Genomic DNA, 16,471 nt, shown 5'->3' with positions numbered 1-16,471 from the left:
TTCGAGCAATATTTCTTTTGATCGGTTTACACAATATTATTCAATTATTTAGTTTTTCAATTCCCCACTACCCACACTACCTCAGTTTTTTATCAATCTATATATCAACATTTATTCAAGAATTTATTTTTTCAATTACCCACTATACCCTCACTAGTCACTACCTTCAACTTTATAAAATCTATATATCAACATTTATTCAATTATTTATTTTTTTTCAATTCCCCACTATTATCGACTTTTTAAAACCTATATATCAACATTTTAAAAAAATTCTTTTTCAATTTCAAACTACCCCCACTACCACAGACTTTTTTAAATCTTAATATCAACATTTATTTAATTATTTATTTTCCAATTCCCAACTTCCCTCACTACCTCCAACTTTGTAAAATCTAAAAAATCAACATTTATCCAAGATTTTTTTTCAATTTCAAACTACCCTCAATGCCACTGACTTTTTAAAATTAAAATATTTACATTTATTAAATTATTTTTTTTTTCTAAACCCTACCATTTAATCTTAAAATTTATATATAAATCAATACACATCTTTATTTTTAAAATTTAAATTATTACTACTTTAACTACCTTCTATTTATCTGACATAAAACTATTGTGAAAATAGGGCATTTTATACATAGTCAGTATGGTGCATGAGTAGTTTCAAGAAGAAATAATCTGACAGTAAATAAAAACTCTAAGCTACTCTCCGTAGCACCAGTATGAATGGGTGCATGCTCTCATGTAATGAAGAATTCATGGTGGCTTGAAGAATATCATTTAAAACTTAAAGGAACGCCAGGTACCACTATAAAAGCCTAAATATTATTTTATTTTATTTAAATATTTATTCACACTTAAATAAGCTGTTTAATTCGGATCTATAATAATTCATATTCAATGTTGGCAAATACAATTGCTATAAATTAAAAAGGTTTTTTAAACAAAAATGATTCATTATCTTTTAAAGATAAAACCATCAGTTAATATTTCAAAATATGCATCTTGGAATTAACTTGTAGTTCTTTTGTTTAATGATTTAGACATAACACACATCTACATAATTCATATTAAACTTAAATATTTAAGCCATGTAATCTTATAAGGATAAGCAATCAACTATATATTTGTGTTTAAGCCAAACTAAAAGCTATGCTGCTTTGTAATTAAATCTTTCTGTGGCAGTTTAACTTAAAAATTTAAATTGTGCTTAAGAAGCAGTTTTTAACATTTTTAAAGCCTAATTTTCAAATTTTTCGATATGTGTTTGTTTAAGAAAACAAAGTTTATTACATGGACAATGTTTCTGATAAATCTAAATTTAAAAAATATAAAAAATTAGTTATTGTCAAAGTTAAATTATAAGGGTGAAACTGTTTAATATATATTATACAATAGTAAATTATAAGCAACATTTATAAAGGAAAAAAAAAGAATAAGATAATAACTCATTCTTTAATCATCATTCTTCAATAATTAAGATCATAAGTGGAGGTCGATTTTTCAATTTTTCAAACCATCTAGATATAAATATCTAAAGATTTGACTTGAACTGCTGAATACCGATCATTTGTCCGTATTTTGGTATTTTAAAATTGTTTTGCTAAACCCTAAAAAACTAGTTTTTTTTGCATTCTTTGAAAAATCTCAATTTTCAAGTTTTTTTGCTATTTAAATATTAGTGAATGTTTGTGAATACTGATCTTGATCTATTTTAACAACAACACAAAAAAAAATTGAATAACTGACAATTATTAAGAAAGAAAATATCAAATCTTTTTATTTAATGAATCAAAGAAAACTTTAAAACTGGTGAAACTTGATTTATAAAAAAAAGTGCCAAATAGTTTTACCCTTGGGATAAGTAAGAATCCTTATTGTGGTTTTAATCAACTTACATATTATTCATATTTTGATATATATTTTTAACTTTTTGAAATGTTAAATCGGCTAACTTTAATCAACTTACATATTATTTATATTTTGATATATATTTTCAACTGTTTGAAATGTTAAAACAGCTAACTTTAATCAACTAAAAGAAAAAGCAACACTTTATAATTTGAAATAAGTTGTAAAAACAGTAGATTTGTTTTATATAATAATATTAAATATCTGATAATCTAGTCCCAGACATTGATGCTGGATTCAGCAGCAGCTGATAATATAGATCCAGACAACGATGCTGGATTCAGCAATAAATTTAGTTCTAGACAATGATGCTGGATTCAGCAGCTGATAATCTTGTTCCAGACAAAGATGCTGGATTCAACAGAAAATAATCTAGATTCAGACGATGATGCTTAATTCAGCAGCTGATTCAGACAATGATGCTGGATTTAGCAGCTGATAATCTAGTTTCTGAAAATGCTGCTGGATTCAGTGGCTGATAATCTAGTTCCAGACAATGATGCTGGATTCATCGGCTGAAAATCTAATTCCAGACAATGCTGATGGATTCAGCAGCCTGATAATCTAGTTCCAGACAATGATGCTGGATTTAAATGCTGAAAACCTAGTTCCAGACGATGCTGATGGATTCAGCAGTAGATAATATAGTTCCAGACAATGATGCTGGATTCAGCAGTAGCTGATAATCTAGTTTCAGGCAATGATGCTGGATTCAGCTGCTGAAAATCTAGTTCCAGACAATGCTGATGGATTCAGAAGCAGATAATTAAGTTCCAGACAATGATGCTGGATTCAGCAGCACATAATCTAGTTCCAGACAATGATGCTGGATTTGAACCCAGCTGTCATTTTGTAACTGAAATAATAAAATTGATTCCTGAAATAATTCTTTCAATGGTACAATAAAAATATTTATGGACTTTAGAAAATTAGCAAAATATTATTAAAAAATAGATATTTATTCAATTTGATCACTTGTGATCACAGGTGATTGAACAAATGGTAACCGCCTAAAAAGTTCTCTGAAAAAAAGTTTTGGGTAATAAAGTCCTGAATTTTGGCACTATAAAGTCCTGTTGAAAAAAGTCCTTGAAATAAAAAGTCTCTGGAAATAAAGTCCTACCACTTTGAGACTTCATTTTTAGTACTTCTTCTGGTTCCAGTATGACTTTATACAAAACTGTTCCCGGAAAAAAGTCCTATTATAGTAAAAAATGCTTGGGAACAGAGATTGTTTACAAAAAAAGGTGCATTTAACATTAAAAGTATCCTTGGCCTTATTTAACATGCAGAGGCATAATAAAAGTACTTTTTATGAAAACGTCTTGAACTTGACATTATTTTGACAACTTCACAAGACTCAGGACTTTATTTCCAGAGACATTATTTCCTAGGACTTCAGGAAATTGGGACCTTTTTATCAAAGTTTTTATTTCCACATTTTTTCATTCAGAAACATTTTTCCTAGACTTTCTCACATAGATTTGAACAAATATGATCATTTTAATCAAATAAATTTTTGTTTAAAAAAACCTACCTTGAACTGTAAATGAAGTACATATTTGAGTTTGTTAATAACAAACATGCATTTGTATATCCAATGTTGGTTGGCCATGTCCAAGCCCAACCCTATAACATGGGTTATCAACATCAAGCAGTTGTTAAAGAATTGTTTAAGAATTCAAGAAAATTTACAATTACTAAAAATGGAATCAATTCTGTTCAATAAGCTTAAAATACCTGTAACTGGGTTACATACACAAAATACAATTTCATAAAAAAAGGGAAGAAGCAGTGCTGTTCTAAGCAGAGATAAGAGAGTACAGAGATTTATTAAAGGATGTACAGCATGTAGTTAATGCCTTTATCTTAAACCTGTATTTATCCATGTACAATTTGACAGCTATCAATGTCAGCACAGACACAAGCTGTTAATCGATCAATGCAAAATCAACGGGCACAATATCTGCTTCTATGTTTCAATGAGAACCAGCAATCAATTTCAACAAGGACACAAGCTCAGATATCAGTTAACTACCAAACATGCATGATGAGTAAGGGAACACTCCTCTGGTAACAATACTCTAGAATTCTCGGCAGAAATTGAGCCTGATTTGTTGGAAATGTACTTTTAGTGTGATTTTTTACGAAACGTGCGTGAGGACGAGGGAAGTGTCAGCCACATTACTGCGTATCTTAGGTATTATTTGTCTCAACTGATGTACTCCCACCCACCTCAAAATTAAAGATGAGCTACTTGTCCATCTCCACTCTCAGAATCCATCTATAGTGCCTCAAATTGGTTGATCTTGATGTTTTTCTTGATCTTTGTGCTTATCTTGATCTTGAAACTTCTCCTGCTCTTGATGATCATCTTGCTCTTGATTGATGCTTCTCCTGATCTTGATGCTGCTCTTGATATTGATGCTTCTCTTGATTCCTGCTGTGTATAGCAAATGGGTATCCGGCAAACTTCTGCTTCTCCATAGTTATTTCTACTTTATCCCCTTCTAGATCTGCTTAAAACATTATTTTCATTTGTAGTGGGCATTCTTTGTGCATGTTTGTTGATCACCTTTCTTTTATTATGAATTTTGAAACATTATGTTCTGGATTGCCACCAGACCAGAAAACTTATCCAAAAACCGTTTTACTGTTTCCTCTTTCAACATTTAGATTTGAGATCCTGTTTTCATCTATTTTATAGCTTTCATGAATAAATTCCTTCTAACTTTCTCCTGTAGGATAATCTGATTATTGTACACAATTTAATCCATGTGTTTCTGAACGCATAAATCTTGGATATTGTCTGATAAACTATAAGTATTTTCTTGCAGTATTCTTTCTTGGCCTAATTCTTGCTTTTTTGTAGCATAGTTTTCTTGAAGTTTTTATCTTCCGATTTTCTTTCTCCGACTTTTTGTATACTACTCACTTCTAGTTTAGAGTGAGACTCTGTCACTTCTTGTTGTATCACCATTCCAGTGATGAGATTTACTGCATGATTCAACTTGTTTCATGTACCGTGTTCTATTTTCATCAACGCTAAAAACTCTTCATCACTCAGTATTAGGGTTTCCAGCTAAAATGGAAAATGGCATTTAACTAGGGTTCCTTAATTTTCCTTGCTGCTAACACTTTTGTAGTAAATGCCCTGCACCATAAGGGGATCTCAACCCATATCTATCCAGGTACAATTTTTTTTTTTTCAGAAATTATGAAAAAATTATCACAACAACATTATGATGAAAGCCTAGAATACCTTGACAAGAAAAAGAGAAAGTAGGAGGATACCAGAAGAATTCATAATGACAAGATGAATAAAACAGGAATACCTAGACAGGAAACAGGAAAGTGATGGAGATACCAGAGAATATTATCCTGCCAAGGAAGAGTTATGGTTACAAGCATACACACCAAACAAGAGGAGCCTGTTTTTCATGAGAAGGAGGAGGATTTTGTTGTGACCTCTATGTGTATCTGTACGTGTATAGAATTCATCAATCAAGAAATAATACCATTTTTTACTATTTTATAAAAGTACTTTGTCTCATATTTTCATGTAACATTTATAGAGTCTGAGAACTAGTTACGCATGATGTATTTCGAGTAAATACTGCTTTTTGGTATATTTAACAGTTGATCGACAGTTATTGCCTGATAGACATGAGTTAAAAACTTTGTATTTAAATACTTTTGAGATGATAGATAGCAGCAAAAGAGCAGATGAAATGTGGGAAACCAGAAACAGCAGCACAGATATTTCTGAGATGACGGAAAACAGCAAGAGTGTTGTAGAAATTGGAGAAACAAGAACAGGGAAACAGTTGTGACACCTGATATCTAACAACGTATGCCTGAAAACCTTGGAATTGGATTAAGTTAGGGTTTCCAGTCGTAATTACGTGTTATATGTAATTACGTGTTATTATGCGTAACACTTTCTTTCCCTTACGGAGGAGCATTACGCAAAATTCCATGCTAATTATGTATACGAAAGAAAGTCTAGTTTCGCATAATTGAGGCATAATTACGCAAAATTACGTAACACAAAACCATTCCGTAATTAGTAAAGTTTATATTAATTTTCAGAAATGAATAAAGCGGGAAAATATGTGTAAGGATATGTGCGATACAACCAAGTCCAATCTGATTGAATATTTTAAATACTTTCAAATTGAATCAAAATTTGTGTATGGTGATCGACCAAACCTCTGTAGAGAAAAAAAGTAGATGTTAGTTCCACATTTTATTGATAATATATTTTGGTCAAGGTTGACCCTTGTCAGTTCTAACGTTATAATAACCATCAAAATTGATGTTAAAAACCACAAGAAAGTAAACAAACAAAAGGATTATTTTTAAAAAATTTGAATCAGCTGTCAAATGGATGTCAGATCATGAGATGGAAAAAAGATAATTTGTAAATATTCATTTAAAAAAAAAGAATTTTAGACTACTATTATTCCTTGAGATTGTTTCTGTCAAATGAAGATAAAAAACAAACTAGTTTATATTTATAGTGTTTAAAGTGGTGGTGGGGGGGGGAGTGGGGGCCGATCAAATTAACGAACTTTTACATCAATTGTGGAGGGGCAGCTTGTCTAAGGAGGGGTATTTAAAACTTTTAAAGAATTGGAAATAAAAAATACTGATGTACAGATTACAATTAAATAAAAACTATTTTTTCTGTTCATTCCTCTGAGATCAGTCCTAAATCTCTAATGTATTTAGGTTCTCGTACTTAAAGTAAACTTCCCACAAGGTCCCAAACCTTCTCTATAGTACGCTAACTTTTAATTGATAGAGTTCATGTTCAGGAAGGTTAAAATGTTCTTCTGTAGGCTGGTTTGACTGATATGAAGTGCAGTCCAAATGAATAATGGGTTATACTTAGAGGTTTAAAAATGTACAACTTAGTTTAGGTTTACAGATATCATGTTACACAACATTAATTACACAGATACAGAGATATTTTAGGAGTCTTTGGATACAAAGTATTAAACTTTCAAAATTAAACTAACCTTATTAATTTTATGTTTTCGGTTAAAAGTTTGAGCGTTTCTTTAAAAATTGTAAAAGTTATCCAGTAATGGGTATTATATGCAACAAGTGGTGGTTAGATGGAAGTCACAAACCTTTTGTAATATATAGCATGTCATGTAGTATGACTATAGGCCTACTTAGCCCAGCGTGTGAAAGCATATTTTTTCACTGTAAGACATTATATATAAAACTCTTAACACTTATGATTTAAGAATACAGCTGTACTCAATGTAATGACAGTGTACAGATTCTACTTTGCCATCTATTGTACTTGATAATCTATTTGCTCCTACCTAAGAACAGAAACCACAGACTAACCAGACTGCACATATGCTCTTCCCGGATAGGCTAAGCAGGCCAAAAGTGTCCTGGCAAACCATGAGAGGTTTTTTGACTGCCATGTAATAGCAATTTGTTGCTATATATTACCTATTTAGGGGTTAAGTTTTACAACTTTTAAAGAAATGCTCCAATTTAAAATATTAATGAATTTTGTCATTTTTTGAAGATTTTGTATTTTGTTTCTAAAGGATCCTTAAATATCCCTGAATACAGATGTCTGCTGATAGGTCATGTACAGTACTTGTACACACAATAAAATCTGCTCTGGAAAATAACACAATTCATAGGTTTCAATTGATCTCTGTTACTCTTTGATCTCTGACAGAAATGTTCCTTCATATTATAAGAATATTAACCACCATAATGCATGCATGTACTTAAGCTAAACTTAAAGGAAAAGATAGAAATTGGGAAAGTAGAGTTTAAAATGGACTCTTTTAAACATCTGAATAAGGCGAAAGAAAATTAAGAAAAGAAAAAATTAGAAAACCAAGAGATAAATTTAAATATTGGCTCCTGAGCAACAGCTCCCGTAGTTCTGGTACTTTCTGAATTTACCCTTTTTACCAATATTTACCTTTTGACAAATGTCCCCTTCGGAGGCCATTCCTTCCAAAATTAAAGTGGTCGACCACATTAAAGTGGTTGTACTGTGGTCATTTGCAAATTATTTATCACTTTTCTATTTATCTATCAGATAAGAATGTGTTGTGAGGCATATAGTGGCCAAACTATAATTCTCCAAAGTATATGAACAAGACAACCACTTTGTAGACAAGATAAAGCCTCAGAAAAACAGTGTACTGCAACTGTTATCCTATTGTCTGGGGGGTTGGTTTTGGTCAGTCATGAATGATATTCTTTATTTAACATTTTGAAATAACATTTACAGCATAGATTTTGTTCATCAAAGTGGATCACTTAAATCAATCTAGAAACTTACCATGCACTGGGTGTGGGATTCACAGTACTGCTGGCAAACAGTGGCTGATTCTACACTGCGTATTTCTTGCACCAAACTCGCACCGCCCAAATTAGCAGTTAAAATCTGTTTTCAATATTTTATCTTAGTTAGGTGATGTATTAAATTCCAACTAAGACTGGACAAGGTTCCATTAACGTACGGCAATTTTTGAAAATTAACAGAAGATTATGTTAACAACATTCACAGTAGTTTTTTCAGACTTATGTTTATCAACAGATGTTAATTTATGAACATATATCTTAATAATAATTTCCTGTAGAGCTGTTAGATCATTATAAGCTTGGTTTCTAGAACACTTAGATCCAGGACAAACAAACTCTGATCCCCTGAACAGTTAACACTCACTTAACATAATTCTCACTACTAACTAATAACATAAATTATTACATACTCCTTTATAACTCTTCTTACAGAGTGTGTTCACTAAAAATGAAAGAGAGCAAGCTATAGGCTTACGTTGAAAAATATTTGATGATCCCTGTATATGTAAGGTTAAACAATACATAACAGCGAGTTAAATTAATGTGAAAATTCAGTGGGGTATCCTGTTTTGGACAAAAACAGCCCAACAATGATAGGATTAATATAATGAGACTAGATACTTACAAGCATGTTGTTGAAGCTGGAGTTAGATATCCACGTGACCCAGAGGGAATGTTTGCAGGATTTGCCAAATTCCTCTAAAATAAGAATTTTCTATAAATATTTTAAGGTTATAATTCTTGTTTTTATTTCTAAACAATTTAATATTCAACAATGGATGGATATAGATATAGGGTGAGTGCCAAATGCTTTAGCCATATAAAAATAAAATATGATTAAAGAAATCCAAAAATTTTTTCAAAATCAAATTATAACCTTGGAACTGCTATATGACTTCAAAAATGCAAATAATTGAATTTACTGTGGAAGACGATGCCTGGCCGCGTTAAACTAGTTCCACAAGCTTCAACAGAATGAGATAGAACGGATACGGGGCATAGTACTGATATCATCATCTACAGTCTACACGTGCGATATCGATATTGACTCTAGTTCTGAACCCTCTAGTAATAAGTTATAAGAAATATATATACTGGAAGTTATTTATGCGTTTTTATTAGAGTCTGACTCACGTCCTCTATATTACATTTTTTATAACTTATTTAATTTTTGTCAAATTTTTATGAAATTTTCTAAAACAATTGTAATAAACATTTTCCAACCATTTTCAACAAATTTTATTTTATCAAAAAAATTGATTTCAATCACTTATTATTTCACAACCAATTATTATCATTGAAATTGAATTACTATCGCTGGTTCAAATCCTGAATCACCGCTTCATTACCTAAATCCTGTAAATGTTTAATTTTGAATTGATCCAGAGGTAGGTAGCTCAACAACTTCTAACAACTCATTAAATTTAGTCTAGATCAAAGAAATTTTGATTGTTTGAATTAAAACAAATTTACCTCGCAGCATTTAAGACCACCAGCAAATGGGAAAGGATGAGTGTCAGGGCAATTAGTCATCTGAATATGTATTGAAATCATTTAATAATGAAGTTTTGAACTTTAATATTTTAATGTTATCAACTTTGAGTTATGGAGTTTGATTTATAAACACACTTTTAGTGCTGGGAAAAAGGCTTTTTAAAATCAATAATTAGTCATATTTTAAAAAAACTTTTTACACAAATTTTTTACTTTAAATTTGGATTTTTCTTTTTTGTTATGTTTACCAGATAACCATAAAGGTCAATTTTACTCAATTTATTTAAAATAGACTAGATATTTGAACTGGAAGTAAAACATTATTCAAACAAGACATTTTTCTCACTCGGGTAACATAAAATAAACTAGCTTTTTCTGACTATATAAAAGCAAATAATTAATACACAAACGCATGGATAACAATATTTTCTATTTTTAGCACTGAACAAAATTGTTTTGAATTTTTAATATGGAACTAAATAATATATTCACTCAAAATGTAACATGAAATCAAAACTAAGAGAAGCTACGAGGTCGAAAAGTTGCATCAGTAATATGGCATCAATTTTATCTTCTCATTCTTGCTCGTTTGCAGAGTAAAATAAATAACGTTGAAATCATAAAACATAATAGTAATGTTATTTTTAATTATTTGTCAAAAATTTCCTGTATTTTATTTCAAATCCAACATTTTTGAAAGTTTATAGAAAAAAAATAAGAAAAGGACAGTTTTAAGTAATACCCATATTTGTTTTCTCTAAATAAAAAATATATATTTACCGCTTCAAATATTTTAACATCCTCCTCTTTGCTTGCTGTGTAGAAGAACCTTGAATTATATTCATTTCTGATCAAAATCTCATTAATTTCAATTATTTACATTCTTAATGTTATTTTACTACCATACCATCATTGCATTAAACTGTTTACCTTTATGCATTTAAGTATATTTTTATTTTCAAGCATTTCATCAGGCCACAAAAATATATGAACTATTCCATTATACAGAATGCCCCAATAAACATGAAAAAAAGTGAAGACTTGTTTGTTGTCTTTATTTCATTAACACAATTTTTGAAATATGACAGTTTAATAATAAAAAACTGCTAATCTTGGGAGTTTTTAAACCCTTAAAATTGACAGGGATTTTCAACAAAAACAATAGGAGTTCAATTTTTCATCTGATTCAATATTCTTTGCTTGTCTATCTGTTTGTCTGTTTGCTTGTACCCAATAAACAACAAAACAGCTGAACCGATCTTAACCCCAGGGAAGGTTTATATCGAAATAAAAAAATTTAGCCTCCTATAAAATTTGATTTCCCAAAAAATTTTTAAATCAACGGCATTTTTTTTGTTTTACAATGTATACAAAAAGAAAATGTTCACAATTGAAATATAAGATGGTTGTGAAGCACCATAAAGTCTAGTAGGCTAAAAATGGGCAGAAGTGTTTGATTTTCCCCCAAAAAATCGCTAATTTTCTTTGAAATTTTTTAAAAGTCTCAAATTACTGAAATCTCAAAGAACAAAAGCATGACAGGGCAATTGGCCATTTTTGAAGAATGGTTCAAAGACCAATTAACTCTAAAGTTTGAACTGAACCAAATAAAGCTCAACGCTTTCTAATTCAGGGATTTTTGAACAAACTTAACTTCAAAGAATTTGTTTTATCTTGTAAAATGTTTTTGTTTTCCCTCTTTTAATAATATATTAATATTTTAACTACAATCAATTAATAATAAAATGTTGGATTGAGTCATTAAGAATATTGTTAGCTTACATTCCATCAGTGTTTAGTCCTATACCCTTATATCCATTTGATAATTCATCAGGACACAGTTCACACTTCTCCTAGAAACCATTTACAATTAGTTTTTATACATTTTCAGTATTTCAAATCTCAATATTTGGTTACTAATATCAAAGGTTGCAGAGATGTGGGGATGATAATATTTGTAACGAATACTCACTCTCCCCCTCTGATTGATATTTCCTTCCCCTCCTTTTCATATCCCCCTTTGTGACATCCCTCTCCTCTTATTTCTCCCATCCACATTCCAATCTTTCTCTTTCCTACCCAGTGTGGTTAAAACATATATTTACATTTCCATGATTGATGGCTTTACAGACTGGGTCCATGGTGCACAGCATCTAAATTTTAATAAATTAAATAATTTTATATTACATTCTTGACACCAGATTTAGTACCCACTATCCCAGTACAGGCAACCTTTTGCTCTGGTGTCCATTATTTTCAGGACAAAATAAATTTAAATCTATAAATAATTTTGCTTGAGTGTCTGTTTGTTTGTTTGTGTCCAATAAACAACAAACCGCTAAACCGATCGGGCCCCAATTTTGTGTGGGACCACACATAACCCCAGGGAAGGTTTATGGATGCACAACACTTCAAAAAATGTATGTCCAAAAGTTTTTGATTCATATAACAGAGAGGGGGACGTTTATTCAATGAGAGGGTTATCATGCACTGTCTTATAATAGTGCAATGACTGCAAATGGTAAACATTTTTTCAAAAGCAGCACCATAAGTGGATGGACAAAGAGAAGCAAAATAAAGAGAGCTTGCAGATGTGAAGACGGAGAAAGGAGAAAAGAAGATTGAAATAATTAACTATGCATCATACCATTTTATTTTATAAAAAATATTAAAAAATAAATTCTAAAACATTTTTAAAAAACTTTTTTCCAGAGTATATGTATATTTGTTTTTCATTATAATTTGGAACTCAAGCAAACAATAGTTTTGACATGGAATGGATTTTAGAAAACTAAATTTACTTTATAGAATCGTATTTGATATTTGATGTTTGACTAAGCAAACAAACGGATGAATTTATGTTATATTAAACCTATTTTTTATTATGTATTATCAAAAAATATTGCAATCCTTGAAAATTTAGCTAAATTGATTAGCTGAAATTGATATTTTTGTGGGCTCAACCATCTATTGACAATCCTTCACCAAAAAAAATCTAGGGGGGGATGGGGCGTGAAAAAAAACTATTTAATTTGATACCTTGCATTCCATTTAACTGGTAGTTTGTTGAATACTTGTACATCCAACTCCTCGGGTTACTTTTTTCTAAATAAATATTTAATAAAGGGATTGTAAACGCGATTTAAAGTAAACCGCCATTGAGAAGTAATATATATGATACATAAAGGTACCCTTAAAAGCTTTGCCAGATAAAGTACAAATATATTTTCCCAGATAAATTACAAATATATTTTACCAGATAAAGTACAAAAATATTTTACCAGATAAAGTACAAATATATTTTACCAGATAAAGTACAAATATATTTTGCCAGATAAAGTACAAATTTATTTTGCCACATAAAGTACAAATATATTTTGCGACATAAAGTACAAATATATCTATGTATTAATTCCGCCCCTTGTAAAAGTATAGCTTTACCTTTCCATATCTCAATAAAATAAAACATTTTTAAAGTTTTTAAAGTGATATTGTTTTGTTCTGTGACTGAGATTAACATATCCATATATCTAGTGTATCTGTGTTTTAAATTCTGTTGAGGACTCAAAGGTCTGAGACTGTTTTAAATTTAGCCCTTATAATATACATTGATAAATAGAAAAAGTTTAAATAAAACATAAAAAAACCTAATGAAATAAATGGATAGATTAAACTAAATTATATACATGTGAAAACAAGTCTAAGCTTTCTATGGAATATAAATTAACATTTATAAAAATCAAGTTAAAATCCAAGAATTGCGTACCCCCTAAACTATTAGATAAAGTTTTAAGGTAATGATAAAAATTATGTTGATGATTATGTTGATGATGATAATGATGATGATGATGATGATTATGTTGATGATTATGATGAGATGACTAGGATGATGATGATTATTGATGATTCTGATGATTCTGATGATGTTCATGATGATGAAAATGAGGATGATGATGATGATGATGAAGATGATGATACTGATGATGATGATGACGATGATAATTCTGATGATGATGATGATGATGATGATGATGATGATGATGACGATGATGATGATGATGATGATGATGATAATGATGACGATGATAATTCTGATGATGATGATGATGATGATGATGACGATGATGATGATGATGATGATAATGTTTATAACCTTGAGAAAAAGTGAAGGCTCCCCTGAACTTTTAGAGCTCATCAGCAGAAGGCTAAATATAAGAATTGTAAATTACATTTTATATTTAAGGGTTAGAAAGCAATTTTTAAATTATTATTTTTGGTAAGAAAAATCTCTGTTTATTTTGAATTTTTTTCCGAATTAGAAATTTATTTTCATCTCTGTGAACAGAAGGAATATCTGACATCATTGGCAAGATCGTCAACCTTGTACACCCCTAGTTTGGATTTCATGCACAAGTAAAAGAACATTAACTTAATCAGGTTACATGTTAGAATTCAACACATTTTTGTTTTTCTAGCTCTTCAATTAGAGGAATTATGATTATAAACATAAACATTACTCACTATACGTCCTTACTGTGAATCCTCAATGTTCGTCCTTACTGTGAATCCTCAATACACGTCCTTACTGTGAATCCCCAATATGCGTCCTTACTGTAAATCCTCAATATGCGTCCTTACTGTAAATCCTCAATATGTGTCCTTACTGTGAATCTTCAATACACGTCCTAACTGTGAATCCATAATATGCGTCCTTACTGTGAATCCTCAATATGCTTCCTTACTGTAAATCCTCAATATGTGTCCTTACTGTGAATCCTCAATACACGTCCTTACTGTGAATCCATAATATGCGTCCATACTGTGAATCCTCAATATGCTTCCTTACTGAAAATCCTCAATATGCGTTCTTACTGTGAATCCTCAATATACGTCCTTACTGTGAATCCTCAATATGCGTCCTTACTGTAAATCCTCAATATGCATCCTTACTGTAAATCCTCAATATGTGTCCTTACTATGCATCCTCAATATGGGTCCTTACTGTGAATCCTCAATATACGTCCTTACTGTGAATCCTCAATACACGTCCTTACTGAAAATCATCAATATACGTCCTTACTGTGAATCCTCAATAAACGTCCTCACTGTGAATCCTCAATATTCGTCCTTACTGTGAATCCTCAATACACGTCCTTACTGTGAATACTCAATACACGTCCTTACTGTGAATCCTCAATACACGTCCTTACTGTGAATCCTCAATATGCGTCCTTACTGTGAATCCTCAATACACGTCCTTACTGTGAATTCTCAATACACGTCCTTACTGTGAATCCTTAATATTCGTCCTTACTGTGAATCCTCAATACACGTCCTTACTGTGAATTCTAAATGCACTTCCTTACTGTGAATCCTCAATATGCGTCCTTACTGTGAATCCTCAATATGTGTCCTTACTGTGAATCCTCAATACACGTCCTTACTGTGAATCCATAATATGCATCCTTACTGTAAATCCTCAATATGCATCCTTACTGTGAATCCTGAATATGCGTCCTTACTGTGAATCCTCAATATACGTCCTTACTGTGAATCCTCAATATGCGTCCTTACTGTGAATCCTCAATACACGTCCTTACTGTGAATCTGATAGATAGATAGATAGATAGATAGATAGATAGATAGATAGATAGATAGATAGATAGATAGATAGATAGATAGATAGATAGATAGATAGATGATATATTACCTGATATAAAATACTTTTTTCCTCATACTCTGTTCCTGCAGTGACTGGGTTTGTTCTACTGTGCAAACTGAAATCAGTCTACTTCAAACATTAAAAACTGCGCAATTTCTGGAATATACTGGATTTGTATATATATAGTGTATATAATATAATAAACAGTCCCCCAAGACCTTATAAGAATAAGAGGCCAGCTGCCCGTGCCGTTGTAATTTTGAGAGACACACCTTTTACAGAGCGGGTGTCCCTAAAAGGGTGGGGGGGGCGCTCCCCTGTAGGAAATCGAAAACTATTATTACTCACACTGCTATAAATGGACCATCAGGTTTCAAGTCAAAACACCTAAACTTTTTCTGCAGAAGATGTTATCGAGTTAAAATCTTAATTTTCAGAAAATGTCACCTTGGGAATTTTCCGCAAATCCATTTTAACCCTATAAAGGCTGGGGGATCTAGATCTATGTATTCTTTTAAAGACTTTATCATGCTTCCTCTGGATTTTTTACAATATTTGTTTTCATATTAATGGCAGGGACCCCCAATTTTGTAACTTGTCATGAACAGTCAAAAGACATATTGTAGTAAAAAATCAAAGTCCAAAGTCAACTGCCTGACTGACTAGATACGGCCTGAAAAAGTCTTTTTGATGTGATTTTTAAGGATTGATACATTTAGATCAAATAATTAGGTTCCTTGGTTCAGTATTTAATAATTATAACCTTGAGAAAAAGTGAAGGCTCTCCTGAACTTTTAGAGCTCATCAGCAGAAGGCTAAATATAAGAAATGTAAATTACATTTTATATGTTTTTTTAAAAAAAGGTTGATTTTAAAATTGAATATCTTTAAAATTTGCACGAAAATAGTTCAAATGTGCAGATAGTATGATACTTCAAACTTTGAATTATTTTGGTAAAATATTCTAAGTTTGAAATATCAAAGGTTTACACCACTCGGTGCAAAGATTTAGGGATTAGAATATTTGAGTGAACTCAGTTCCAAATC

The 16,471-nt window shown here is 31.0% G+C and overlaps 1 protein-coding gene across 4 annotated transcripts; it reads right to left on the bottom strand.

Moving 5' to 3' along the window:
* Positions 1-1,357: 1,357 nt before the first annotated feature.
* Positions 1,358-16,252, bottom strand: LOC111709218 (uncharacterized). Of its 4 annotated transcripts, XM_023482833.1 has the most exons (12): positions 15,473-15,567; positions 13,916-13,967; positions 12,802-12,867; positions 11,868-11,915; positions 11,545-11,615; positions 10,543-10,591; positions 9,742-9,801; positions 8,894-8,967; positions 8,541-8,613; positions 8,246-8,350; positions 3,452-3,543; positions 1,360-2,770 (listed from the first exon to the last, which is right to left on the bottom strand). In XM_023482833.1, the coding sequence occupies exons 3-12, from the start codon at positions 12,811-12,813 to the stop codon at positions 2,722-2,724; spliced, it is 633 nt and encodes a 210-aa protein (XP_023338601.1). In that variant the 5' UTR covers positions 12,814-12,867; positions 13,916-13,967; positions 15,473-15,567; the 3' UTR covers positions 1,360-2,721. The 4 variants fall into 4 exon arrangements, with proteins under 4 accessions (XP_023338603.1, XP_023338604.1, XP_023338601.1 ...); XM_023482835.1 differs by lacking the exon at positions 11,868-11,915 and having other exon boundaries at positions 1,358-2,770; positions 15,473-15,568; XM_023482834.1 differs by lacking the exons at positions 13,916-13,967; positions 15,473-15,567 and adding an exon at positions 16,188-16,252.
* Positions 16,253-16,471: the final 219 nt, after the last annotated feature.

Source organism: Eurytemora carolleeae, unplaced genomic scaffold (assembly GCF_000591075.1).
Source record: "Eurytemora carolleeae unplaced genomic scaffold, Eaff_2.0 scaffold950, whole genome shotgun sequence".
In the NCBI taxonomy this organism is placed as follows: Eukaryota; Metazoa; Arthropoda; class Copepoda; order Calanoida; family Temoridae; genus Eurytemora; species Eurytemora carolleeae.
Note: the sequence above shows the minus strand (reverse complement) of the source record. Positions and strands in the feature narration are given on the sequence as shown.

Coding starts and splice junctions, on each gene's coding strand:
- LOC111709218 (XM_023482834.1), bottom strand. Junction 11,616..11,867: donor AAGCCATCAATCATGGAAAT/GTAAATATATGT, acceptor AATGGTTTCTAG/GAGAAGTGTGAACTGTGTCC. Junction 8,968..9,741: donor GTGGTCTTAAATGCTGCGAG/GTAAATTTGTTT, acceptor TTCTTATTTTAG/AGGAATTTGGCAAATCCTGC.